Source organism: Sphaerodactylus townsendi, linkage group LG05 (genome assembly GCF_021028975.2).
Source record: "Sphaerodactylus townsendi isolate TG3544 linkage group LG05, MPM_Stown_v2.3, whole genome shotgun sequence".
NCBI classification, from domain to species: domain Eukaryota; kingdom Metazoa; phylum Chordata; class Lepidosauria; order Squamata; family Sphaerodactylidae; genus Sphaerodactylus; species Sphaerodactylus townsendi.
In genome coordinates this window covers 88,259,351-88,286,432 of record NC_059429.1, presented here as the reverse complement: position 1 = coordinate 88,286,432, position 27,082 = coordinate 88,259,351, and the positions used below count along the sequence as shown (strand labels likewise).

Here is a 27,082-nt window from a genome sequence, read left to right as displayed (position 1 = left end):
TCCATGCCCATGGTGGGGGGTATTCTTGATTGATGAAAAATTCTGCTATTTAAAATCCATCTATCTAAGATCTGTGTAGGTGAGAGAATCACAGAACCTGTTGTAGAACTCTGTGCTGTAGGCCACATTGCCAAGGAAGTGTAGTCTGTAGTGTCTAATGATGACAAAAACTGCAGCCCTGCTTAAGGCTTTGGTATGGCCAGAGGTATTGGTATCAAAATTCACTGTGGCTCCAAAAAGGAAGTGTCCTGGAAACTCTTTAAGTACAAGATGAATATGGGTGCTGTATGCAACAGCATTGCTTTCTCTAACCTATCTGCTCAGAGAAGTCTTAGAGACCTTTTTTTGCTGAATCATGGTGATGAAAGGCAAAAACAAGGAGACTTATTTTTGGAAAATTTGAAGTTACCCAATCTTACATAAATTTAGAGGGCTCTGAAAATATTCAAGATATTTCCCTTTAGATACAAAATGAAAGAAGGCATAGCCCAAGAGAATAACGGAAGGCTTTATTAACCTTTGATTAAGAGACTAAGACCTGTATAAAATACAGCCTTGCCCTTATGAAACATGAGACTGACCACAAGTGTTCCCAGCTCCAAAATATATCTTGCCAAGATTAATATCCATCCCTCCATGAAAGGCAACATCTCATACAGGGCATGATATGAGGCTGGAGAAACTGAAGTGAAAGGATGGTATAGGCATACCACTATTTCACAGTTCTACTAAAGCCTCTGCCCTCCCTTACAAGACAAAAAGAGAATTGCAAAGGGACTCCTCTCCCACAAGAGGTGGGAGGAACACTACCCAGTTTATTGTGCAGATCTCATGCATTCCTGCCTCAATTTAGTTTTAAGCAAATGGGAATGTATTTGCCAGATTTTTCAACTGTTTTTTATGCCCTTTGGTTTGCAGAGGTTGTTTGGTTTTATGCACACTTCAAACAAATGTTGTTTAAATATCATGTACAACTTCTTTGAAACTATCAAATAATGAACCAAAATACAAAAGCAACAGAAAACAGGAAGTACCAATTTAGCATCAGTTTTTAATGCAGTTCTGTCAGCACCCTGTGTTCACAAAATGGAGGGGAAAAATATGTAACCCACTTTGGGCCCTCACAAGAAAGGTAAAAAATTATTATTATTATTATTATTATACACATAACAACACAGCACAAGTGTCTGGAATTCATCTCTGAATATCGAGTCCTTCCCAAGGACCTAGGATATTAGAGGTATTTGCGTAGAATGTGTGCAGTTCCTAGAAGTGCTGCTTTCTGCAGCATGTGGACTGATGTTCTGTCCAAGTTTAGGCTTTCCAGATGTTTTTCAAGATTTCTTGGGATTCCTCCTAGAGCACCGACTACTAGTGGGATTACTGTTGTTCTTTTCTGCCACAATCGTTCAACTTCAATTTGTAGGTCCTTGTATTTTGTGATCTTTTCCAGCTCTTTGTCCTCTACCCTGCTGTCAACTGGCACTGCAACATCTATGATCCAAACATGTTGTTTTTCTCTATCACTGTTATGTCACAAGGGTGTTGTGTGCCAGGTGTCACTAATCTGTTTGTGTCCTAAATTCTGAGAGTATTTTTGCTTCTTCATTTTCTGTGGTCTTCTCTGGCTTGTGCTCGTACCAGGTCTTGCTACAGGGCAGGCTGTACTTTTTGCAAAGGTTCCAGTGCACCATTGCTGCTAGCCTATTGTGACGTTCAAGATAGTCAGTTTGGGCTATTTTCTTACAACAGCAGATGATGATGATGATGATGATGATGATGATGATGATGATGATGATGATGATGATGATGATGATGATGATGATGATGATGATGATGATGATGATGATGATGATGATGATGATGATGATGATTATTACATTTGGTATACCGCCCCATCCCCGGTTTTCTAGTGTTAACAGGTTTACCATTCAGAGAAGAGAGAACAATAAAGACCCCCAACAAATGCACTGTGGAGCAATGAGCATGACCAGCTTGATTTTATGATTGTCTGAATAACAAACAGAGGACAATAGGCAAAGAGGAGGAATTAATTAGCTTGTTTGAAGGTCCCTGTTTTCCAGGAATTAGAGACCTTTTTTTGCTGAATCATGGGGATGAAAGGCAAAAACAAGGAGACTTATTTTTGGAAAATTTGAAGTTACCCAATTAATACATTAATTATATTTAAAATTATGTGATGCTACCGATTGTTTGCTACCGATTTTAGAGGATTTTAGAGGATTTTATTGAATATTTATTATGTTTTATTATTGATTTGTTGTGCACCGCTCAGAGCCCTCCCAGGATGGAGTGGTATATCATCATCATCATCACCATCACCATCACCATCATCATCATCATCATCATCATCATCACCATCATCATCATCATCATCATGTTATAGATAGAACTAGAAGTCCAGAAAAATTGTACCATGATGATGATGATGAAGAACAAGAAGAAGAAGAAGAGGAAGAAGAAGAAGTAGTAGTAGTAGTAGTGAATGCATCAGCTCTGCTGAACAGGATACCCAAAATAACAAATGACAATGATTGTAGGTAACCAAACACCTTTTAGCATCCCAAAAATTAGTCGTTGGATCATTAGCCTAAATATTTCAGAATTTAAAAAGTTAATATTTGTTCTCTCAATATTTCATTTCATAAAATTAGCTCCATGGCCTTGGAATCAATCTGAACACAGGAAGATATTGCTACCATTCTATAAGGACTGCTGTCACTAAAGAGGTTAAAAGGAGAACAAAAACATTATGGGGTTTTGAAGCAGGGCCATTCAATCCAGGAGTCCAAACAACAGCACACTTACATCAATGAGATCAGACAGATCATGGATGTAATACTTGAAGACAGATGCATTGGTAGCCTCCAGAGCCAGCAGATACTCATTTCTTGCCTTAATAGCCTTCAGTTTATTTTCTGTGTACTTTGCCTGGCGCTGAAAAGAAACAGAAAGTTCATTTTTTAGAAAGAAAAGGGAGATAATTTGATTTGAAGAAAAATATAACAATTTCCAGTAATAAATTATATTCTAAAATTACACTTTCCCAATAATGTGAGTTTACCTCCTAGCCACTATGTTAAATACATTCTTGTATCTATGATTTCAATTAATCCAAACAAGATGTGTGTATGAAGAATCAAATGCCATGAAGAATCAAATGCTTATTTGGCATACATCTATTTTGCTCAGCCAGAATCAACATGACATATCACAAAGTTATCTATGAGGACAGCAACACTTAAGAAAAAGAGATGGAAGTGATAATAAGTCAATCCAGAGAACATGTTACATTGGTCACAGTTAGTCTCGGTTTTCTCGCCACTTCATTTCATCTACATGTATATCAATATGCTCAAAAACACTATTACAGTTTTCATCACAAAAAGCCCTGTACAGACAAGAAATGATATGGGGAAATAGGTGGTTAACATATTGTGATACACTAGACTTTTCTCTAGAGGAATGCAAAATGAAATTTAAAAAAGATTTAGCAGCAGAAGGATGTATCTGTCAGTGATTTTTCTACGCACAGTCATTAGAAAGATTTAAAACTGATAAAAGATCTTATGGTTTTGAAGATTTTAAGACTGAATCTGAAGTGGAACTATGTACGAATGATGATCATGTTATCACCAAAATGTATAAGAACTTGTTGAGATTTGAAAGAAAACGTAAAAGACTGTATGATGAAATGGGCCATTAACTTTGGACATAATATACAAATACAAATGCTCAGAGTATATAGAGAAAGGCTTTGCTGCCACCCAACATCTAGCACAGATATGCTGCTCACATACCTTCTCTTTCATTTTCTCAATCTTCTTGACTGAACTCCGCCGGACATGCTTTTCTTCAAATTTGACACTGGAGGCTGAATCAGGGGAGCGTGGTGTTTGCTTGTCCTCTTGCTTCACAGACTTCCCAATCTGCTTCTCTTCTTGCTTCTCTGCCTCCTTCAGCTTGCACTGAGCACTGATGCTGTCTGCATTGTACATGTGGTAGGTCTTCATCACCTGTAATAAACAATTAATAGCAATCAACCTCTAATGTGTTATTCTGCACAGCAGAATAGAAATTTTTACAGGTGACTCCAGAGGTGTAGCTCCAAGGAGGTGGGGCGTGATGCACCAGGTACACGCCCCTGTGGGGGTTTGGCAAGGGCGTTCCAGGGTGGGGGGTGTTCCAGGGTGGGACGGAGGCGGAGGATGCACCGGTGCACTGGGTGCTTTTCCCCCTTGCTACGCCTCTGGGTGACTCATACCTATGAGCACAGAATCTGATGACCAGAGCTTGTCTTAGTGCTCAAACCTCAGCTAGGAGAACAGCTCTGCTAATTCATAACAGGCCATCATTTTTCTATACACACTTTAAGGCTGATAAGACCTCATAGTTGCTAACAATACAATCAATAATGTACAATAATATTGTACAATTGAATTATTGATCAGGAAATTCATATAGTATACTGAAACAACAGGAGCTATCAATTCAGTCCAAAGGCCTTCCAGAAAAGAAATGTTATAAAATTAGACTGGAAGGCCTGTAGACTGATAGTGCCACTCTTCTTCAGAGGAAAGGAATTCCACCTGGTTCTGAAGATATATGTGTGTGTGTGTGTGTGTGTGTGTGTGTGTGTGTGTCTGTCTGTCTGTCTGTCTGTCTGTCTGTCTGTCTGTCTGTGTTTATATGTATGTATTTAATGGTATTGTACAGAGCATCTGCACTGAGGCATGTTGTAACAAATCAGTACTTTAAAAAATTCATATCAAGTGATTCAGCCTACTAAACCAAAAGTTATAAAGGGCTAGATGAAAATAGCAAGGAGAGACCAGCAGTGACAACATATTTTTTTTCCAGCTAGAATCAGAAAATGCAGAAACTCCTTCCTATAAGACAATCTCAATGAGCTGATTGGGTAGTGCACTACCATTTTCCAATCCATGAAATATACGAAGTTGTATTCCCCTTGCAGGATAACTTTTTGTGTGGTAATAGTGTATCCGTTTTATGTTGTGGAAAATTTCTTTTAAATTTAACTTCTGTCCTTAGTGGAAATTTATTTTCGATCAACACTACTATTTCCATTTTTGCTTATGTTGTGTGAAGATAAGCAAGTTGAACCATCTGAATTCTTCCCTTAAGATTTTTTTTTTTAGTTAAAGAAGGCTAACTGTGGCAAAGTTTGGCCCTTTCCACCCAAGAAATTTACATTTTGGGTCTGGAAATAAAACGTTTCCTCCATGGAGTTCTGCACTGTTTCCCCCCACCTTTGGTTTTGAAAACTATTCCAAGCAACTTTTTTTCTGGGTTTTTTTTAAACCTCTTTTGTAACAATTTCTTTGCTTTCAGTGTGGTCATATTGTCAAAGTTTTATCTTTCCCACTGCCATTTTCCATGCTTCTGTGCTGTCATCCAGCTTCCCCCTGCTACCATTTTTTCGCATCCCTCCCCTGTCTCATTTCTCCCTTACCTCTTTATTTTCAGCATTTATGGGGTTTTTTTTAATGTTTTGGTTATATAGAAGCACCAACTAAATGGAGCTACAGAGAATCTAGGCAGAGAATCAATGAAACATTGTTTCTACCAAACATTTTTTTAAAAACCCTTCACAGCAGCCATGAAATACTTGGAGGAGGTAAGTGCAGAAAACATTGTGGTAAAGAGGAGGATCAACAACATTCTGGAAATGTTTTAGGTGACTTGTGCAGCAAAGGCCTTTGAGCACCTTAGACTAGATACCTCTACTACATGAAAATGCAGTTTTTTAATCTATCTACTTAAGGGCCTGTTTCCTAAAAGTGAGTTGAATATTACGTCTGTCTTTTAATGGCATGGAAGAAGGCAAGTTGTGCCAGTGACAAATGCTTTAAGAAAGCAAGATTCCCAAATATTATTGTCAAATGTTATTCTCAGGAGTCCTGAGAAGAACCTTTGAAATCCAATACCAACTGGCTTATAAATATGCTCAGCAGAGAGCGTGTTCCAACCCTAAAATCCTGAAACAAGCCAAGCTGCTGCCTCAACTCCATTTAGTTTTTGGGCACAAAGCCATTGAGGCCTGTTTCACCTCAGTTTGAACTCGACTACAGTTTTTAAGAGAAATACATTCTTGCTCCTCCTGCAGTGATAAAGTAATGCTTCTTGGTTACAGAGGAAGTTGTAGTTAAACATGCAAACACGGTCAATATTAAAGAGAGAGTTTGTGAAAAATTTACAGGCCGCACTTGAGTTACTACGGTACATATAGGCAGGTTTCCAAAAGCAGCCCTGAGGCTAATCACCACAAGTAGGAAAGCCTGCAGTCCTCCTGGCCCCACAAAATGTTTGGAAGGGAAACGAGGACAACAAAATGGCTATGCTGACCCATGAGTGCTGCTTCACTTCAGATCCTTCAAGAACTCAGCAGTTGTCCCAGGTCTCCACCCAGTGGCATACCACTCTTCTGAGACCACCTGACTCCTAGAGGGATTTTTAACATCTCCCTGGTTATCTATGCCACCGCCAGCTGGTCAATAAGAATATATCCTACTAAGAGGGCCAGCCCTCCTAGCATCTGGCAGTATCGCCATTCACAGGTCCACCTTGTGCCCACGTTTTCCACTTGCTCTGATTAGCTAGTTTACTGCACTTGCATATTCTGGAGATGCAGAAATCTATTAGCTACCTCCCTACCCCTTTCAATAATGTATTTGAGTAGCGCTTAATATTGTTACAGAGAGCATTCAAAGTAAACAGAAATATATTACAAAGAAAATGTTCACACAGTTACTCTGCGTAGCAATGAATCAAGCAATGACACAAAGTAAAGGTGTCTAGATGCAATCCTCTGTCCCTCTGCCATACATAGCCTGATTGTTATTATTCTAGATTAGGAAATGGACCTCCAAAATGTACTGGGTAAGATCATATCTTTCTGTTATTCACAGGAAGAGATAAATCTTGCATTTGGATTCTCTCCCCTCTTAAATGTCACATTCTTGCCAGGCCCTTTGACTGTTCTCTGCTGGCCAGAAGCATTTGCAGAATCAGACCTTAAGTACTAGGTACTTGTGAGAGTCATTATTGGGAAGGGTGAAGCTTCAGAGCAACTAGCCTCTCTCATGTCCTTTTACGTGGTGGTGGTGGTGGTGGTGGTGGTGGTGGTGGAAAGTGCCGTCAAATCACAACTGACTTATGGCAACCCTTTAGGGTTTTCAGGGCAAGAGATGTTCTGAGGTGGTTTGCCATTGCCGGCCTTCGTGAGAACTGAGATAGTTCCAAGAGAATTGTGACTGGTGAAGGTCACTCAGCAGGCATCATGCAGAGGAGTGGGGAATTAAACCCAGTTCCCCAGACTAGAGTCCTTTACATGCTGTTTCTGACTTTTGCTTACGGCCCCAAAACTACCAAGTGACCAAAGGGGAGGACACTTCTCTACAGCTGACATACAGCAACATAAACAAGTTAAGATGTTTGTTTTTGGTGACTTCAGATTGCACACAATGTCTTATTTGTTTCACAGTTTCATAAATATCAAATTGTACTGTTAAACTACTAATGCCATCTACAGCTGGGTGGTTAAAGATAATATCAATTATATGATGACCTGTATTGGGAAAAAAATGGTTGCAACAAGTAACACCAACAGAGCCTATCAGATAAAGTCATATACATCTCCATGACCCAAAGCACCTGCACTGATGCTATGGACAAGTGTGATCTATTGCTGCGAAACTGAATGTAGCCAAGTGAGAATTACGATCCATTCTCTAAGACTGATAATTGCTAAATTCTCAAAATTGAAGTGGCAGTTGCACCATCACTCTGGCAAGTCTACGTTAAAAATGATATTTGCTGCTAAATCACAGTTAAATCAGGAAAGGTAATGTTTTCTCAAAATGCTCATAAGATGCTCACCATCATCATAGACGTTATGCAGCACTGTTCTTAGAACAAAGCCAGATTTGAGTATATGGGAAATTTATTTAGAGAACCAGTACTGTGTAGTGGTTAAGAATGGTGGACTCTAATCTGGAGAACCAGGTTTGATTCCCCACTCCACAACACGAGTGGTGGACTCCTACCTGGTGAACTGGATTTGTTTCCCCACGCCTGCTCATGAAGTCTGCATGATCTTAGGCTAGTCATAGTTCTCTCAGAACTCTCTCAGCCCCAGTGTCTCTTGTGGGAAGAGGAAGAAAAAGGAGTTTGTAAGTTGCTTTGAGACTCTTTACAGGAGAGAAAGGCAGGATATAAATCCAAACTCCTCTTCTTCTTCTGCTCACTGACTGACCTTAGGCCAGTCACATACTCAGCCTATCCTATCTCACAGGAGCAACCATGTGACAAAAATACCACCTGGGGTCCCCATATGACCATGATCCAAACAATATGTTTCATTATTAATTTTATATTTGTACCCACATACATATGTGAACCAATATAGAATACATCTGAGGACTCTAATTCACAGAACCATCATATCACAATAGATCTTTAGTAAGTAAATTAGTACAAAATCTATTTCAGTTTACTCTTGTGCCTGCACCTTTACCAAGCACAAAAGCAGGGCCAAACTGATTATGTTGTGGTGCTGGAAGAGAAGTATTGGCATAACTGGAATTGATTTTGTTGATGTATTTTCTAAAAAGGTTATGTTATTCGTCACATGATATGAAGCTTAATGCTTATAATAAAAAAGTAGTGGGATATCAGATGTCCCACCAATACAATAACAACAACCCACTGAATGAACAGCTTTTAAAATGTAACTAAATCTAACTAAGGGGGGAGGAGTTCTAACTTCCATTTTTATTTACTTTATTTATAGGCTGCCTTTTTTGCAGGGGATTCAAGGTAGATTCCACTGACTCAATACAATCTACAAAATGTAACATTCAATACATAATGCATTATGATTGTAGAAGTTTGGAACCAACCAGAAATCTAAAAGAAGGAACTGAAGCCTTAAGCAGTGCAAAATCCTACTTACAGTAAACTATACACAGCAGTATAGACCACAGCCCCATATCATTTATCCAAGTATGTTTGTGAAACATTTTGTACAGTGTCAGCCCTATTACCTGTGCAGAAAAGCCCTCCTGAATAATTCAGTTTTGCATAGTGTGCAGAAAGCCTAGAGAATGGGTGCCTTCCTGACCTTCTCAGGCAGGCCATTTCATAGGGTGGGGGTCATAACGGAAAAAGCATGTGCACAGGCAGATGTTGATTTTGTCCATTTGCAGGTTGGCACCCATACAATTCCCTCCTTAGATCAGCAAAGCTGTTGTACCAGCATATAGTAGACTGGTGGTTCCACAGATAAGAGGGATCAAAGCCATGAAGGTCCTTATACTCAATGGCTAATACCATAAATCGAATCTAGTGACGAATGGGCAGCCAATGGAGCACTGCAGAATGACAGTAATATGCATGCTCCATCTTGCTCCTGATGATAGCTAAGACATAGCATTCTGCACCAACCAGAGCTTCCAAACTGAATTTTAGGGGAAACCAATGTAGATAGCATTACAGTAGTCTAGTCTCGATTTTATTGCAGCACAGATCCAGCTGTATCAAAATAAGGAGCTATCGTATATGTGCTATGCAGAGTTCGTAGAAGGTTTTTTGGGTTTTTTGCAGCTTCACAAACTTGTTTCTCCAGTAATAAAGTTGGATCCACTATAACAGTGGTGGCGAACCTTTGGCACTCCAGATGTTATGGACTACAATTCCCATCAGCCCCTACCAGAATGGCCAATTGGCCGTATGCTGTGCTTTGAGAACTGATAAATATAGTCCTATCTGGAGTAAGAGACCAAATTTCCTACTATGGCACCTAACCTCAAGGCTTTTAATTCAATCAGCAAGGGTCAGCTGAACTCCATCAAAAGTGGAGAAAACAATGTCTTTCAACACTTCCACCTTTCTAGCCAGCATTACTTATCCCCTTTTTACAGTTTAGCTTCAATTTGTTCACTCTTAGCAATTTAACTGCAGAAGCCAGGCAGCTATTAAGAATATACAGAGCTAGGTATTATCAGTATATTGATGACAACCAATCCCAAATCTATGAATGATTTGTCCTAAAGGCTTTACATAGAGGCTGAAAAGCATGGAGGATAGAACTGTACACTGCAGAACCTCACAATAAAGGTCCCACACTGATGACAACTGGTTTCCAACAGAAACCTTCTGAGTCTAATTCTTATCCCTTGATACCTATTTCTGCTTCCAGAAGATGTCAGGATCTACTGTATCAAAGGTTACAGATAAAACCAATATGAGCAACAGAGAGGCATAGCCTTTTACAAGTATGTAACCGTGAAAAGGGATGAATAGAGAATGATGTTGGTTTTGAGGGTGCTCCAACTGACTTGTGCCCCAGGAATTGTTCCCCCCAATCTTTCCCATGACCCTGTTCACAGGGTTGTGAAGATAAAATGAAGGAAAGGGGGATGATTTGGGTCCTCATAGTGGAGAAAGGGGGGCATAAATGAAGTAAACATATAATAGTTATAGCTAAAAATAGGGGGGCAGATAAAATGTTGGTTGGCTGGTGGGTTGTTGGAGGAAGAAAATAGGGGAAAGGGTTAGGAGAAGAAATAATGTGGGTAGGGGATACAGGGGTATGTGAGGTGCCCCACACAAGTTCTTGAATGTTCCTCACCATGTAACTGGGCCTGGGGGCTGCTGCCAAACAACTTGGCCCAACCTGGTAGTTAGCACCACACAGAGTTTCCTGATGGAGGTAAAGAGGGCAAGCTAAAGACATAAAGATAGATTGGCTGGCAGATGGGAAGGAGAGCCCACATCAGGATAAGGAGAAAGGCTATAGGGGTTTTCAGGGAGAGGAAGGAAATAGCGCAAGAAGGGATAATTAAATGTCCCCCACAAGTTGTTGCAAGTTGTCCCCCTTACTTGTGGAATTCCATTAGAGACCTCAACTGTTTGTCAGAACTTGGACAAGAAAAGATCTTCTCTTCTGGAACATAAGAGCACTTGCACTCACATTGCCAGTTTCTTTTAAGCTTGGAGAGATTTCACTAATTAATTGCAAAAAAGTACATGCAGCTCCTGTCTCAAAGTAAGGAAATGCCTTCATTGTGTGCAAACAATATTTGCAATTATATAATGGCCTCTCCACACAACAGCATAAGGTCATTATTTCCTGATGTAAGATCCCCTAAAGATGGTTTTATCTCTAGCACATTGTACATTCTTAAAAGGAGAGTGATTTTTTCACTGTGATGGTGTCAAGAGATATTCTTGTAAAACCTATGTCCCATAATCCCGCAGATTAAGATTATTGTTTTACATTTAACCTTCCACAGGTTCTATTCCAGAAGGTACATAGGTGGTAGCCATTCTCACACAGAATAAGGCAAAATATCCGACAGGTGCAGTGGCCAAGGGATATCTTTACTTTTGGTATTAACCTATCCCTTCAAACTCCTCACAATCACATCATGTTACTACTTGGCAGCCACAGTGACCTAATGGAGCGATAGCAAAACAACATAAATTTCCTTAAAGGAACATGCCCATGCATTTACTGAGGTAAATCATTCCCATTTTCAAAGAAGCAAGAAAAAAAGCTACAAGCAAGACATACCCACCAGTCTCCTGTAGAGCACAGCTGCTATGTTACCACGCCAGCCTAATGTTCAAAATGCAGCTGGAATTCAGGAAAGTACTAAAAATTCCATTGCACCACACCAAGCAGCAAAGGCTCTGAACTCCACAAATGTTACAAGCCATCCAAAACACTTGGCTGTAAATAAGATGCAACTCCTATCCTTGTATACTTTCCTGATTCATATCAGCTCAGCACTACCAGTCATGATTAATAACTTCAGCTCTGTGCCAGCATCAATATGTTTTGGTCTCTAGAGCATTCTTGAACCATCATTTCACAGGGAATGGGGGAAAGGAGTTTGGCTGTGCAATGATTATTGTTGACTAGGTGAAATCCATGAACAGCCTGGAGTTCTGAGCAATTTACAAAGAAGAACATTTACAGAGAGACATAGGTGTGTTAAAATCTAGAAACAATCTAGTCTGGCAGCTCGCAAAAAGTGGAGATTTGATCAGTGGCATGAAAAGCGTATCCCAGAAATTCAGCTGGTAGCATGAAGAAATGTCTCAGAGCTGCAAGTGAACTTATGGACACATTTATTCTGCCTCTGTAGGCAATGTCTCTTCTTTGAAGTACATGTTAGCTAGATATGCCACTGAGCGAAGAGACAGAACTGAAGATGGTAGTACAGTGACTAAGAAATGAGCTACATTTCTTAGATAAGACCCTGGTTTCAATCCTACCTCAGCCATACAATCTGCTAAAGAGTCTTAGCTGCCACTATCTTGGACGAATTATCAAAAACTAAACTGCTGAATGGCGACAGCATGCAACACAACACAATATTCAGACAAAGGAGTTCTGATAAATATGTTCCAGAAAGGTAGCTGTGTTAGTCTGTGGCAGTAAAAATAAACAGGAGTCTAAATAATTGCCATTAAATGGGAACATAAGAACATAAGAACTAGCCTGCTGGATCAGACCAGAGTCCATCTAGTCCAGCACTCTGCTATTCGCAGTGGCCCACCAGGTGCCTTTGGGAGCTCACATGCAGGATTTGAAAGCAATGGCCTTCTGCGGCTGCTGCTCCTGAGCACCTGGTCTGCTAAGGCATTTGCAAGCTGAGATCAAGGAGGATCAAGATTGGTAGCCATAGATCGACTTCTCCTCCATAAATCTGTCCAAGCCCTTTTTAAAGCTATCCAAATTAGTGGCTATCACCACCTCCTGTGGCAGCATATTCCAAACACCAATCACATGTTGTGTGAAGAAGTGTTTCCTTTTATTAGTCCTAATTCTTCCCCCCAGCATTTTCAATGAATGCAAAAGAGAGAAAAATTTCTCTCTGTCAACATTTTCTACCCCATGCATAATTTTATAGACTTCAATGATGATCAAACAGATTACTCATTGTACCATAATATGGCTAAGAGAACAGCTTAACAACAATACCTGTGGCTCACTTTGGACAGATCTGTGGTCCAGAAACAATGAACTTAATACCGTGATGATGCATTATATTGGGCCAGATTTTATTAATACGTTTTGAGCATAGGCACATCACTGTTTCTTGACAGATGTGCTTATAGTGCCATGGTGGCGAACTTGTGGCATTCTAGATGTTCATGGACTACAATTCCCATCAGCCCCTGCCAGCATGGCCAATTGGCCTTGCTGGCAGGGGCGGATGGGAATTGTAGTCCATGAACATCTGGAGTGCCATAGGTTTGCCATCACTATTATAGTGGAATAGCAGTGTGTACACCATGGTTTCCTAAATATGGAATAAATGGGACCAATTGTGTAGGGCTGATTACAGCTGAAGTTAATCTCAGAGTCAGCTATTTTCTTGTGCATAATCCCTAAGACTTGCTACTGTCTGAAGCCCATCTGAAAGATAATCTGATCACAGAAGAAAATAGAGATGCAGCTAAAGAATAAAAAAGGGGGGGAAGATATCTACTATATTTATAGCAGACAAGAGAACGCATGCTCCTTCAGAACGAGACTGTATCCATTCATCACCTCCCACGCAGAATTTCTGTTGCTGTTGCAACAGGCACAGGGAAGTTAAACATTTCTTTTCTCCTTTCTGAAAAGACGCCAAGAAGGCAACTTGATTTACCGTGTAGAGCTCATTCAGGACCTTCATCAAGTCTTCCTGGAGCTGCTGCCCAACTTCTTTGCTCTACAACACAAAAGAAACAAAAAAAGGTTAACTGAAAGAAAAGGTAGGAAAGTAGTGGCTGCAAGGCTCACAAGTGATTTAAACACAATTGATCACCATTATTCATACTGGCAAATCCAATAAACACTCATCTTAGCTCCCATTACACTCAAATTAAACAAACAGATTTAATAAAATAAAATGGGCTCTGCAAAAAGGCAGCCAAATGTCGGTGCTGCATGGTTGAAGTCAGTATTCGTCTCATGAAGAACAAGAAACTTTAGTTTCTGTCAGAGGGAGTTTATGGCTCTGCTTGCTTCCACTAGTGCTTTTCATTGGCTGAGTCAAGGTAAGTGGGCAAATTAAAATATAAAGGAATTGGGGGAATACTACAGATAGTAGCAGACAGTTATGTTACCAATTAACAGATTTCAAACCTGTATCTCAAAAGAATCTCAAATCTCAAGTATCCCTGGAAACCTATCACTTTTGGCCACTTCCTGTGCTTTTAGTTGAATGCTGCAGTGCACACCTGGAAATCAGTCATGCAGTCCATGCTGATCCCATATCAATCCAGGTCAGCCACACAGACCAACAGAAGCAGATAGTACTTTTTAAATCCAGCAGATTTAAAGCATAAAAGGAACATGGGAAGAAACTCTTCTTCAAAGAAAGGTAATACTTTGATTATAACCTAGTTTGTTCCTTCAAACATTGCTCACCTCAGGTCACCTCTGTCTGGCTGCTTGGGCTGTAGGGAGCAGAGCAAAGAAGAGCTCTAGAATACCCTGAGTTGGAAAGAGAGGGTCTGAGGGACCCACAATAAAATGCAGAATAACCATTTCTGTGAACAGAAATTGGCCACAGCCTGTTTATTGATTTTGTTGGCTAAAAGCAAGCAGAGGTACAGCATAGGAAGTACATCCAATCACTTGGCAGCACCCTTACTGCCCCTCAGTGATACCCTTCCCCCAGACCCTAGTGCTAGGGGAACCAGGAGAACAAAGGCACTGGGAGTCATCTAGGTGCTGGCCTCTAAATGCAACTCCCTTTGCTGATTAGGAGCGCAAGCCACCAGCAGTCCCTGCCTGGGCATGTGGTACCAAAACTCAACCCATCCCCAAGGTCCCTTATGAGGGCCTTCTCCAAAGGGGAGGGCCAGTAGACGGGTTCCTCCTCCCCAAAACGGATAAATCCCCATGTACAACCTGGTATGCAAATTAAACAAACAACATCCAAATAACCCGTAACAATGGAACAAAAACAAGTCATAAAAGAATGGGTGGGTGGATGGTGGGAAAAAGCCAGAGGAGCACAGGGCAGAAAAGGCTGGAACCCAGTATGCCTAGCCCTAAATAGCCAGGCTGGTGTGGCTCCAGCCACCTGCGCCAGCCAGGCCTCTACTGGCCTGCCCCTCAGAGGCTAATGCGACTGGTGCAAAAGCTGACCCTCGACCTCACCCCTGCATGCAGGCTGCAAATGACGACCCACAGTAAGTCCCAGTGTAAGGGTGGGGGTTAGTTTCTGCTCTTTCTGCCTGGCCTTGGCACATTCCTCGTTCTGGGCTTCGTGCCCGGGGTGGTTGTGGCCTTAACCTTGCTGTGATTATCTTGTGTGTTTGAAGCTTGTTTCTGTTCTGTCGTGGGAATTCTGCTGGGACGTTTGGGGGAGGTGGCTGAAGGTTCCGTAAAAGCGACACCTTAAGCCCGGGAAAGTCAGAATCCGCATTCCGTGTATTGCGATCATTGAAGTTTATGAAATAAACGTACTGAACTCAGTTTCTTTGTTTCGAGTCCTTTGAGGTTCCTTACATTATGCGGATTCTCACTTCTCTATCTTCGGATTGATTTTGGTTCACTACCATTTTCCATCCGTTTTGTGGATCCCTGATGCCCAACGACATGCAGGGATTGAACACCGAGAGTTTGTCGCACTTGGAAGGCGACAAGACTGTGGTAGCCCCCAAAGAGGGCTCCATATCTTCCTTCCACACGACGGTCTCTCTGGAGGAGCCAGCGGAACCCGTCTCCCTGGTGACCCTCTCTAAGCCTCGGCTTAGCCGGAGCTTAGCCTTCCCCCAACTGCATGAGCAAGTGGAAGAAGCCCCCCTGATGGCTCGGCGCACGGTTTTGGCCGGCCGCCTAGAAGTGCGTCAGGATTTCTACGATCCTGGTGGCGGAGTGTCGATGGATCGCGCCCCCCTGGGGCAACATTTCACCACCCGCCAGCATATGGATTACAAACCGGTGATGCGACGGGTCGAGGAGGAAATCGGGGTGTCAACCATCCACGGGGACACAGAAGAGTCCCTGGCAAGATTTCTGGATCAATACCTCAAGGACCCCCCTCCCGAAGATAACTGGCAGAGCACCGGAGTGCGCCCGAAAGGCTCGCGCCCCCCACCGACCCAGGACTCTGAGGAGGAAGTGTTGGAGTTACCTAAAACTTCCAGACTCAGGCTCACTTTCGCAGAAGATGCCCGTACCCGCGACCCTCCGGACTTATCGGATCTCGAGGAAGCGGCGGCCATGCCCCTTGACGGTGCCCGCGCCTCCAGATCTGAGTTGATGGGGGCTACCGCCCTACCGGCCACGGATGCACGGCGTTCCCCGGTTTCGGATCTTTGGGAACAGATGGAAGCTCTCGAGAGAACCAAACGGGACTGGGAGCAGGAACGGATGGCTCTCGAAAAAGAGTGCGAAGCCATAGAACAAGAACGTGAACAGCAGCGCCGAGCCGTGGAAGCGGAACTTTCACGAGAGAAGGATGTCCTAAGAGACCAGTTCCTCAAAGACCTCACTTCCCGTGATCGAGTCCTAGAACACTCCAGACTCGAGCTCCAGCACCAACGCGAATGCCTTAAAGCGCTGGAAAACCAAGGAGTAGTCGAGGCGGAACTGCAACGTAGAGAACAGGATAGACTGCAACGTGAACGGGAGGCTCTCACACGTCGTGAGAGGGAGTTGGCGGCAAGGGAGGCGACGCTCCAGAGAAATCTCGAAGCGCCACCAGTGGCTCTACCTAGCACCGGTGGCGCGACTCGCCGGCCCATCGCCCCAGATCGTACTGCTCCCCTACCCCAGCGTAGAGTCCTACTCCCGGTGCAACCTCCAGCCCTCGGTCCAGGGGCGCAACCACCGCCTGCACAAGCTCCGGCCCCAGTTCTACGAGCCGGTAGGGGTTACCCTCGCCCTCACATTCCTGCACGTTTTGATGGGACGGCTTCCAGGTTGCCATATTTCATCCTGCAACTCGACGCACACATGCTTGAGTTTGATGATCTTTATAGGTCCGAAGCCGAGAAGGTGCGTGACATCGGGTCCGTACTGGATGGAGACGCGGCAGAATGGTTTGTGGAATTGCATGAAGTAGCAGGGGCCCCTGAACTTCAAACCGTGGCAGCTTTACTTCAAGGGTTGCGACTCCGTTTTCAAGATCCGGAGGAGGTGAACAAAGCCATCAAGACTGTTAAAACTCTCAAGCAGGGAAATAAAACCTTTGCAGAGTTCGCCTGAGAATTCCGGTTGGCCGCGAGCAAACTCCCGGACTGGCCCAAACGCATGAAATGTGAATACTTCCACGACGCTGTCGACTCGGAAATCTGCACCTGGGCATGCATGGTGCGTGAACCCGACTATTGCGGAGTGGATTACAACCGGCAACCTTATTGCGGCCCGTCTTAATCGCTCCAAGACGGGGAAAACCGCTCCGACCAAACCTCCTACCAAACCGGCAGCGACGGCTGCCGCCCCGCCGAAGAAGGCGAGTGCAGGACCGCCGGCAGCCGAATCCACCTCTGAGCGCCACCGCCGCCTCGGGTTATGTCTATATTGTGGGGGCCCGGGCCACATGGCGGCCAACTGCCCGAAAAAACAAAAGGCGCCTGTCCCCGCTCCCCGCAAGTCAATGGCACGAACTCCTCGCAAGACGGGTCCTCGGGGGCCCCAAGGAGCTGCGCAAACCACCTATGATGACGAGCCCGGGGAAGCCGATGACACCGAACCTGAAGGGGTGAGCCTCTTGTCGGGTCCCGCGGAAGAGTTTCCTGCGCCAGATGCGGTGAGTGAAGGGGGAGCCCCCATAACTATTATGACCACGCTAACCAATACCTCCAAGCACACCCATATTCTGGCACGAGCTCTCGTAGACTCCGGTTGCTCCCACTGCCTTATGAAGCCTCAGGTGGCTGAGCAACTAGGGCTCGGACGTATAGCTTTGGCCAAACCCATTCCCTTTACTCAAATGGATGGCAGCCCATTGGGCACCGACGGTCCGGCCCGTTTCAAAACCCAACCAGTGCTTCTGCGATGTGCTGAACACTGGGAAAGACGTAGCTTCATTCTGGCTCCAGTCGCCAAACATCCCATAGTGCTGGGCATGCCCTGGCTTCTCTCCCATGAACCCACCATCTTCTGGGGGCAACACATAGTCCGATTCACCGATCCTCCTTGTGGGGATCACATGCACGAGGGTGAGCCACCGGCAGAGGCTAAAGAAGACCCCGAGGAGTCCCAGGCAATGGTTTTAGCCAGCGACCCGAGCCCAGAACTGGCCGAAGTTCCCAAACAGTACTGGGACTTAGCCAAAGTCTTTGCAGAACAGGAGTGCGATCAACTCCCCCCCCCCATAGGGACACAGACTGTAAAATCCTCTTGGTCCCAGGGGCACAACTCCCCAAAGGTAGAATATATCGGATGAGCCCAACCGAGGAGAAGGAGCTTCGAGCCTTTCTCGATAAGAATCTGGCTCGCGGTTTCATTCGCCGAGCCACCAAGAGCACCCACGCAGCACCCGTTTTGTTTGTGAAAAAGAAAGATGGAACCCTACGTCTGTGCACTGATTATCGTGGTCTCAACGCTGTTTCGCTGTCAAATAAATACCCCTTGCCCCTCATCAAGGACCTGCTCGATGCCTTGGGAAAGGGGCGTGTTTTTACCAAACTGGATCTGAGGGAGGCTTATTACCGAGTACGAATTGCTGAGGGTTTCGAGCATTTAACAGCATTTAATACCAAATTTGGCCAGTATGAATATCTTGTAATGCCATTCGGATTATCCGGCGCCCCAGGGGCTTTCATGTCACTTATCAACGACGTTCTACAAGATTTTCTGTTTAAAGGGGTGGTGGTGTATTTGGATGACGTTCTAATATATTCCCAAACGATGGAGGAGCATGAACGTTTGGTCAGGGCGGTGTTGCAACGTCTGCTCGATAACTCCCTGTTCGCAAAACTGTCCAAATGTGCTTTCCACCAAACCTCCATGGATTACCTAGGGTATCGGATCTCTCCAGGGGGCCTGGAGATGGATCTGGCAAAAGTTGCAGCTGTAGTAAATTGGCCGATACCCACCACCCGTAAGGAACTTCAATTGTTTCTAGGTTTTGCGAACTTTTATCGAGATTTTATTCCCCAATTTGCTAAGCTTGCTCTACCACTCACAGACTTACTGCATACCAAAGGAAAGGGGCCCCAGGCATCGAAACCCGGGGCTCCCCTCTCCTGGTCCCCTGATTGTCAAAAATCGTTTCAGGCTCTTAAGACAGCTTTTACTACCGAACCCATTTTGAAACACCCAGATCCCACTTTGCCTTTCATCGTGCATGTCGATGCTTCGGATAAAGCCCTAGGAGCAGCACTCTTACAGAAAAATAAAGATAACAAACTCGTACCGTGTGCTTATTTATCGAAAAAACTGTCCGGCTCTGAACTCAACTGGACGGTTGGGGATAAAGAAACGGCAGCCATTAAGGAGGCTTTGTCTACGTGGCGGCATTGGCTGGAAGGCGCCGCGCGCCCGTTCCAGGTTTGGTTGGATCATAAAAACTTGGCAGCTTTGTCTACTCCACTCAAAATGTCGGCCAAACAATTAAGATGGGCGGACTTTTTCTCTAGATTCAACTTCACTGTCCATTTTTTCCCTGGTAATAGCAACAAATTAGCTGACACCCTGTCCCGCCTCCCCAAGGGGACGGACACTTCCTTATGCGCCATGCCTCGCACTATTCTCACACCTTCTCAATTGGGCTTGGCGGTAACCCGATTCCAGACAGTTACGCCCCCGAAACATTCCCCCATGAAGGTCCCGGACGTTGTATCTCCGTTTCTACGGCACCTGGAGGAGGCGGGACGACAGGAGGTTCCGAAAGAGGAATCTGACCCCCTCCTGCAGTTGCAAGGGGGAGTTTGGAGACGGGGTGACTGCTGGTATGTCCCACCGGCCCTACGCAAGCAGGTTCTACTGGCCGGTCATGACGCCCGACAAGCGGGACACTTTGGATTTTTGAAAACGCTTTACCTACTTAGGAGGCAGTTTTGGTGGCGCACCATGCGCAAGGACATTGAGGCATACATAAAAGGGTGTCCAACGTGCGCAGAGGCTAAGGCCATCCCTGGTAAGCCGCACGGATTACTACGCCCCATCCCCCCGGCGGCTCGGCCGTGGCAAGTGATTTCCATGGATTTCATCACAGATCTCCCCGAAAGCCATGGTAATACAGTACTTTGGGTGGTGGTGGACCTCTTTTTCAAACAGGCGCACTTCGTTCCGTGTTCCACCATTCCCTCGGCGCCTAAATTGGCCAAATTGTTTATTCAACATATCTATCGTTTGCACTCATCGCCGGAGAGAGTGATCTCTGACAGGGGCCCACAGTTCATATCTAAGTTTTGGAAAGCGTTCCTGGAGTTGTTGGGAACGGCCTCGGCTGTGGCTGCCCCGTACCACGTGCAAAGTGACGGCCAGACCGAACGGACCAACAGAACGCTTGAGCAGTACCTACGTTGCTACACCAACTATTATCAGGATAACTGGACGGAGCTTCTTCTCTTCGCCGAGTATGCCTACAACAACGCGGTTCACAGCAGCACCAATAAAACTCCGTTTGAAGTGGTCTCGGGTCGTTCGTTTCCCCCGTTACCCCAGCTTCCCAATCATGCGCTCCAACCCCCTGACTTTGGTGACTGGATCCGGTCTCTAGCTGAAGGCTGGAAATCTGTTTCTTCCTCGCTCTCGCAAGCGCAGGAAGCCCAAAAAAGACAAGCGGACAAACATAGAATGGATTTTCCTCTGCAAGTGGGGGCGTGGGTTTATTTGTCTACCAAAAACCTTAGGGATGTGCATAAATATTCCAAGCTAGGCAAGAAATTCATAGGCCCGTTTCGGATCACCCAGGTGATCAACGATGTGACCGCTCGGTTAGAATTGCCCAATTCTCTCAGTAATATTCACCCTGTATTTCATTCTAGCTTATTCAAGCGGGCTCCAGATTCAGATGCTTGGCACGACCCAACGGAGGTTCCCCCGCCAGTGATCGTTGATGGCCACAAACACTACGAAATCGACACTATTCTGGATTCTCGTTACATACGCAAACGTTTGCAATATTTGGTTTCCTGGGTGGGATATCCCTCGGGCCATAATCAATGGGTGTATGTTGAAAACATTGACGCCCCTCCTTTGATCGCTGCTTTTCATAAGTCTTTCCCTCATAAACCAGGGGGAGAGGGGGCTTTCGTGGAGGAGGCGGAGTGTAAGGGTGGGGGTTAGTTTCTGCTCTTTCTGCCTGGCCTTGGCGCATTCCTCATTCTGGGCTTCGTGCCCGGGGTGGTTGTGGCCTTAACCTTGCTGTGATTATCTTGTGTGTTTGAAGCTTGTTTCTGTTCTGTCGTGGGAATTCTGCTGGGACGTTTGGGGGAGGTGGCTGAAGGTTCCGTAAAAGCGACACCTTAAGCCCAGGAAAGTCAGAATCCACATTCCGTGTATTGCGATCATTGAAGTTTATGAAATAAACGTACTGAACTCAGTTTCTTTGTTTCGAGTCCTTACACCCAGGCCGTGCTTTTATCGAACACTGTAGAAAGCATTTCCATATTACGTCACATCACATGAAATGTTTTTCAATTACATCAGTTTACATATTCATCTGCTACCCATCCAGTATACAGTACTCAAGTGATATTTATGTACATGTGAACCAGCTGTTCTGCTCCTTTACCCTTTCCACACCCCCACACTACAAACTTGTACCTGCATTGTGCCAGAGAAACATGACCCACCAGAGTATCTGTGAACTACTTTTCATCCAGAGCTTGCTGGAATTATTTTTCTCCGCTTCTTGGATAAAAAATATCACTTTGAAGAAATTCTATGGTAATGGCTTTCCTACAGACCACGAGATGTTCATGAAGAAGCGCTTATATCTAAGTACTTCATCAAATGCCAGGAAGGAGGCTTTGTTCTCTTACAACAGATGCAAAGATTGTGTTTTGAGCCACTTACAAGTTTGGCTGCTTGCTCTTATTTTAGAATCCAATCTCAATGCCAAGACAGAACACAAAAGAAGCCCCACCCAAAGGGCTCTATATCCATATACAGCCAAGTTTCCAGATTTCCCTCAATTGACAATATTATCTTCTATTTTTAACAGCAACCGAAACAATGCAAATCAGGACTTCACTGAAACATAAGACTGAGATAAGGAACACAGGAGTTACTGAGCTGCATGTTTAAACTATCAATGAAATGACTCATGAATGTGCTTGCTTTAGGTTGAAATGTAAGTGGTGGAAACAAATAAAAGCAGAGGCTGTACACAAATATGAGGGTCTCTTGGTAACCGGGATGCAGTTGGACCTGCCAGCAGTTAAGTATCTTTTCATTTTAACTTCCTGGCAGATGGCAACAAGCTGGGTTTTCAGTTTAAGAAATAAGGTACCCACATTAAAAGAAGTATATTAGCTAACCAAAAACAACACTTCCATGAATGGTGCCAATAAGCATTTCAATGAAACCAGAATTAACGTTAATTCACACCAAACAGATGCGTGAAATTTTAATAGAAATATTAAACCTCTAGTATCTTGATCCATGAATAAGACTTGCACCTACAACAACCTTCATTAGAAAGCAAGGAAAAAATGTACAGCCATGGCAAATACGGGGGCAGTTCACCTTCCAGCTTCTTTTTTTCCTACATGTCTGTGAACAATGCCTCAGCAATGAAGAGAAGGGGAGTACTCCTTCAGCTTGATCCCCCCTGCCCCAGTCTGATCTCTGGCTTTTAAGACAAGACCTGCCCTACTTTCACTTGGTGGTCTCTAGACCAGGGATGGCGAACCTTTAAGAGACCGAGTGCCCAAACTGCAACCTAAAACCCACTTATTTATCGCCAAGTGCCAACACGACAATTTAACCTGAATACTGAGGTTTTAGTTGTTTGGAAAGGCACACGTTTTGTTTATTCAACCCCTCGATCAGAAGCCGCCAGCCTGCTCCAGCCTCTAGCAGGTCCTGCGTGCACCCGCAGCTCTGCCCTGTGCTGCTCCAGCGTCACTGCTCAACCCCTCTGCCTCCACCCCACCCCCTTGAGCAGGGGCCAGCCTGATCTAGCCTTCAGCAAGTCCCGCTCGCACCGCTCTGCATCTCTCTAGCATCTCCGCCTCCGCCTCCTCTGCCTCGGCCCCCCCCCCGGGCAGCAGCCACCCAGAACACAGGCACCAGGCCCGCCAGTCAAGTCCTCCCTGCTTGCCGTGGTGTGTGCACGTCGTGCCCAGCGGCTCAGGCCAGCCTAGATGTGTGTGTGTGTGTGTGTGGGGGGGGATTTTCCACTCCCACATGACAAACTCTGTGCGCACGTGCCCACAGAGATGGCTCTGAGTGGCACCTCTGGCACGCATGCCATAGGTTCGCCACCGCTGCTCTAAACAGTCCTTATCAGGGAAAACCTGGGGAAAGACTTTGTGGGGCTCCCACCAATACATCCCAAGCACTGGGTGACTGACATCCTGGCCAATGGGCTCTTGACCCTCTATCCTCCAAGTCTTTAAAAGCCACTCCTAGTTTCTCCTGCTTAGGGCTATGGTCCTTCCTATGTTTCCCCAGTCTGTTTCTGCCACGCTGCGCATCCTCGCTAGGGAGTCCCTAGCGCATCCTCTCTAGGGAGTCCCTAGCGCATCCTCTCTAGGGAGTCCCTAGAAGTTGTCAGTCCTTTCCTCAGTTTCCCAACATTGCCGAACTGCCCCCTCATGGCATTGCTTCATTTCCCACTCCTGCTTCTTCTCTGGTAGCCAAAGGTGTGGCCAGCTGTCAGGACTGAGCCTGACAGTGCCAAATGGCAGGTAGGGCAGGGGGAGGCGGTGTACCATCCTCTGATGTGTGGCCCCCCAGGGTATCCCGGACACAGATCTTATTAAGGGAAGGTGTGAACTGTTCCCAGGCTCGCAATGCTTTGTAGTGAATGCTTTGTGTTTTGTAGAAGAGAGTAGGAGCCGTGTGGCTTGGTGGTAGGGGGCAACAGGATATAGGTAAGGGGTTTGCGTGGGAATCGCCAGATTCCTCTTTTACGATGTTACCTGAATTAAAGGCTTTAGAACAAATCTACAGCTTTCCGTGATTTCCGTATCCGAGTTTGACACCAGCCAACAGGACACAGGCAGGGTCAAAAGGATATTAGCAGAGGGGCAGAAGTGACTCCATTCCAGGGTAGAAGGGTAGGATAAAAATACTAAACAGATATTGGCATATATTCTCATTAATTCTATTGCTAGGTAACACATTGTCTTCTTTTACTTCTGTACTCAGTGTTGACTGTTCTGATGCACCATTTTCCTTGTTGAAAGAAATTGTGTTAGGAACCAAAAGAAATGTCTTTACATTAATTACACAACTGCCTGTAATATTGAACAGTTATGCAACTTAATGTGGCTCAATGCATGACACTTGGAAGAGAGGAAGCCAATAAAACAACAATTAAGCTCAGGCAGATGTTTGCTTTTCTATGCAATGACAATCCAGAGAAGGGATATCAAATAGTATATCCATTTATTTAAACAGGCTGCTGAAATTATTGTGACTTACTGCTTTAGCCCTGGCTCCCTACGGAGATTGCTATTGTGCGTTATAAGAAATGTGAAGCCCTATGCTGTTTAAAATGAAAGAGGCCTTTGGAAACCCAAAGCATTGCTGACACAGAGGTGCAGTTAACAATCACAGTCTTGTAACAGTCATCCAAGATTACTAGACTGCATAAAAGGAACGAGAACAGTGGTTCTCTGATCCACAGAGTCCCTTGCATTACACTCTTTAAAAACATAATTAGTCACCTTAAAGCATGACAGAGAAGGAAACCGGGCACTTCAGAGGAAATTCTCTGACTGAAAAACCTGACTGGAATACAAAGGGTCAATTATTTATTACCACATGAAACCTGCTCTGGCTCTCACCCTTGTTCCCATTCCCTGGGTACAGACTTAGTTCTTCCTTATAATACTATAAAGCAAAAGCACTCTAGCACAGTGGAAAGGAAAATAAGAAAAGGAATGTAAAAATATTCTGTCCTACTTATCTATGCTTTTCTGATTTCAAAATCAGAGCATTTTTAATATTTTCTCAACAATTTGATCCTTTGAACAGGAAATGCATTACTATACTATTTCTACTTGCTGTTTAAGTCAGAAGAAGCCAAGTTTCATAGCTGCTTTCAAGGATAGAGTCAGACATCAAGACAAAACTGCCGGTTAAGTTGTAGAATGAGCTCTGATTAGTTTACCAGCTTTACATAACAAATCTTGCTTTATTCATAAATTACGTCTGTGGTTTGTTTGACAGCCCAGTTTAGGGACAAATTAAAATACTTTAGGAGAACAGAGTTCCAAATTTTGACACACATTAATTTTGCTGTGAGAGAATCCTGACCAGTCAGCAAAACAGATTTGTATTCTCCATTTCATCAGAATAGATGAAAATTTGCAGCAATAAAACCACACCTCTTGCATCATATGTTCAAATCAAAGGCTTGTGTATTAGCAAAATAAACTTCCTTTAAATCCAGAAAAAATTCAGTACCCTCCCAAAATTCTGCAGGACCACCTCTCTCAATATACCCCGCAAAGTTCATTACGCTCTGTGAATAACAACCTGCTGAAAGTCCCTGGACCAAAAAATGTCCAACTCCCCTCAACCAGAGCCTGGTGGAATGCTCTGTCAAATGAGACCTACCCCTTTGGGAATTACTTCAATTCTGCAGGGCCTGTAACATAGAAATGTTCTACGAGGTCTTTGGCTGAGCAGAGGTGTACCTGGGCCAGAGTGCGCCTGGTGCGCACTCTGTGTTAAAAAAAAAACCCTCCATGGTGCCCTGCCCCTCCGCCCCCCCTTAACTTAGTTCAGCCTGGAAAAGCGGCCTGTTCCCTTCAGGCTGAAAATGGCCTGGTGGGAACTACACTTCCCATGAGACCCTGGGGCTCGCAAAGTCTCCTGGGAAGTATAGTTCCCACCAGGATGTTTTCAGCCTGAAGAGAACAGACCGCTTTTGCAGCCTGAACTGTTTCACTAAGGTAAGTGTGTGTGTGGGTGCCGTGGGGGGGGGGGCGATTTTCCAGGCGCACCCCCAGGCGTGGGCCCGGTGCAACGCGCCCCCCATAGCTCCGCCTCTGTGGCTGAGGGCAGTGATGGTGTCTATCTTAATTGGCCTCCACTTCGTTCTCTTCCCTTAGATTTTTCCCCTTCCCCCCCCCCTTTTATGCCCCTGGGAATTTCTTTAGGGCTACTATCTTGGGGTATTCTCCCGTCCGATTGGCTTATTTATTGGTTTTAGTGTGCCAAAAATTGAAGAGTTTTTAAAGTTCAGGTAAATTGTTTAATGGACAGCGATTTGTTCTTATTATAGTAGAAACTGATGTTGTGAGATACCCCGAGCCCCTCTTGATGGAAAAGGGCGGGCTATAAAGATAATAAATAAATAATTAAAAAAACTTCTCCACCTGTATTTTATAGTTGCATTTACACACAAACACAGGAGCAATGCCAAACTTAATTCTGTCACTGTCATGAGTTTAATGTTCAAGATTATAGGAATTAACTGTTAGGAATGTAATACATGTGGAAAGATGGGGGGGAAAGGTAGTTACGTGCTCTATACCTACTTAACATACACAATTATCATTACGCATAGACATAATAATTCCAAACTAGGAAATGTGAGTCTATTACTTCAACATGAGGCAAGAGGGGTTTCAGCCATTTTAAAGATTTAATTCATTCACAGGGTATTGAATTAGAACTATTCATGCTTCTATAGATAAGGCTGTAATCATGATTTTAATATGGAATCCAATTTTCCAGGACTTTCTATTTCAGCTATAGTAGCAGAGATGGAAGCCCAGAAGCGCTGTCTTTTTCCCCCCTTGAAAGCATCAGTTATTCTGCCAAGTTGGAAAGAAAACCCAATTCTCTACTCAGCATGCCCCAAGGAACATAAAACATAACTGTAAAAAGAGGATTCCAGAGCAAAGTGCAAACAAGTATGACAGCTAATGGCTGGATAGGTCTTTTCTG

At 44.3% G+C, this 27,082-nt stretch overlaps 1 protein-coding gene across 5 annotated transcripts in view; it reads right to left on the bottom strand.

Annotated features, from left to right (window-relative positions):
• The window catches only part of SRGAP2 (SLIT-ROBO Rho GTPase activating protein 2), a 259,927-nt gene that overhangs the window by 89,327 nt on the left and 143,518 nt on the right, over window positions 1-27,082 (bottom strand). For all 5 annotated transcript variants that reach the window (XM_048496312.1, XM_048496314.1, XM_048496315.1 and 2 more), the window contains exons 5-7: window positions 13,707-13,769; window positions 3,822-4,037; window positions 2,830-2,958 (exon numbers count right to left, since the gene is read on the bottom strand). In XM_048496312.1, the coding sequence (XP_048352269.1) occupies window positions 2,830-2,958; window positions 3,822-4,037; window positions 13,707-13,769 (408 nt within the window). The remainder of the gene's footprint in view (window positions 1-2,829; window positions 2,959-3,821; window positions 4,038-13,706; window positions 13,770-27,082) is intronic.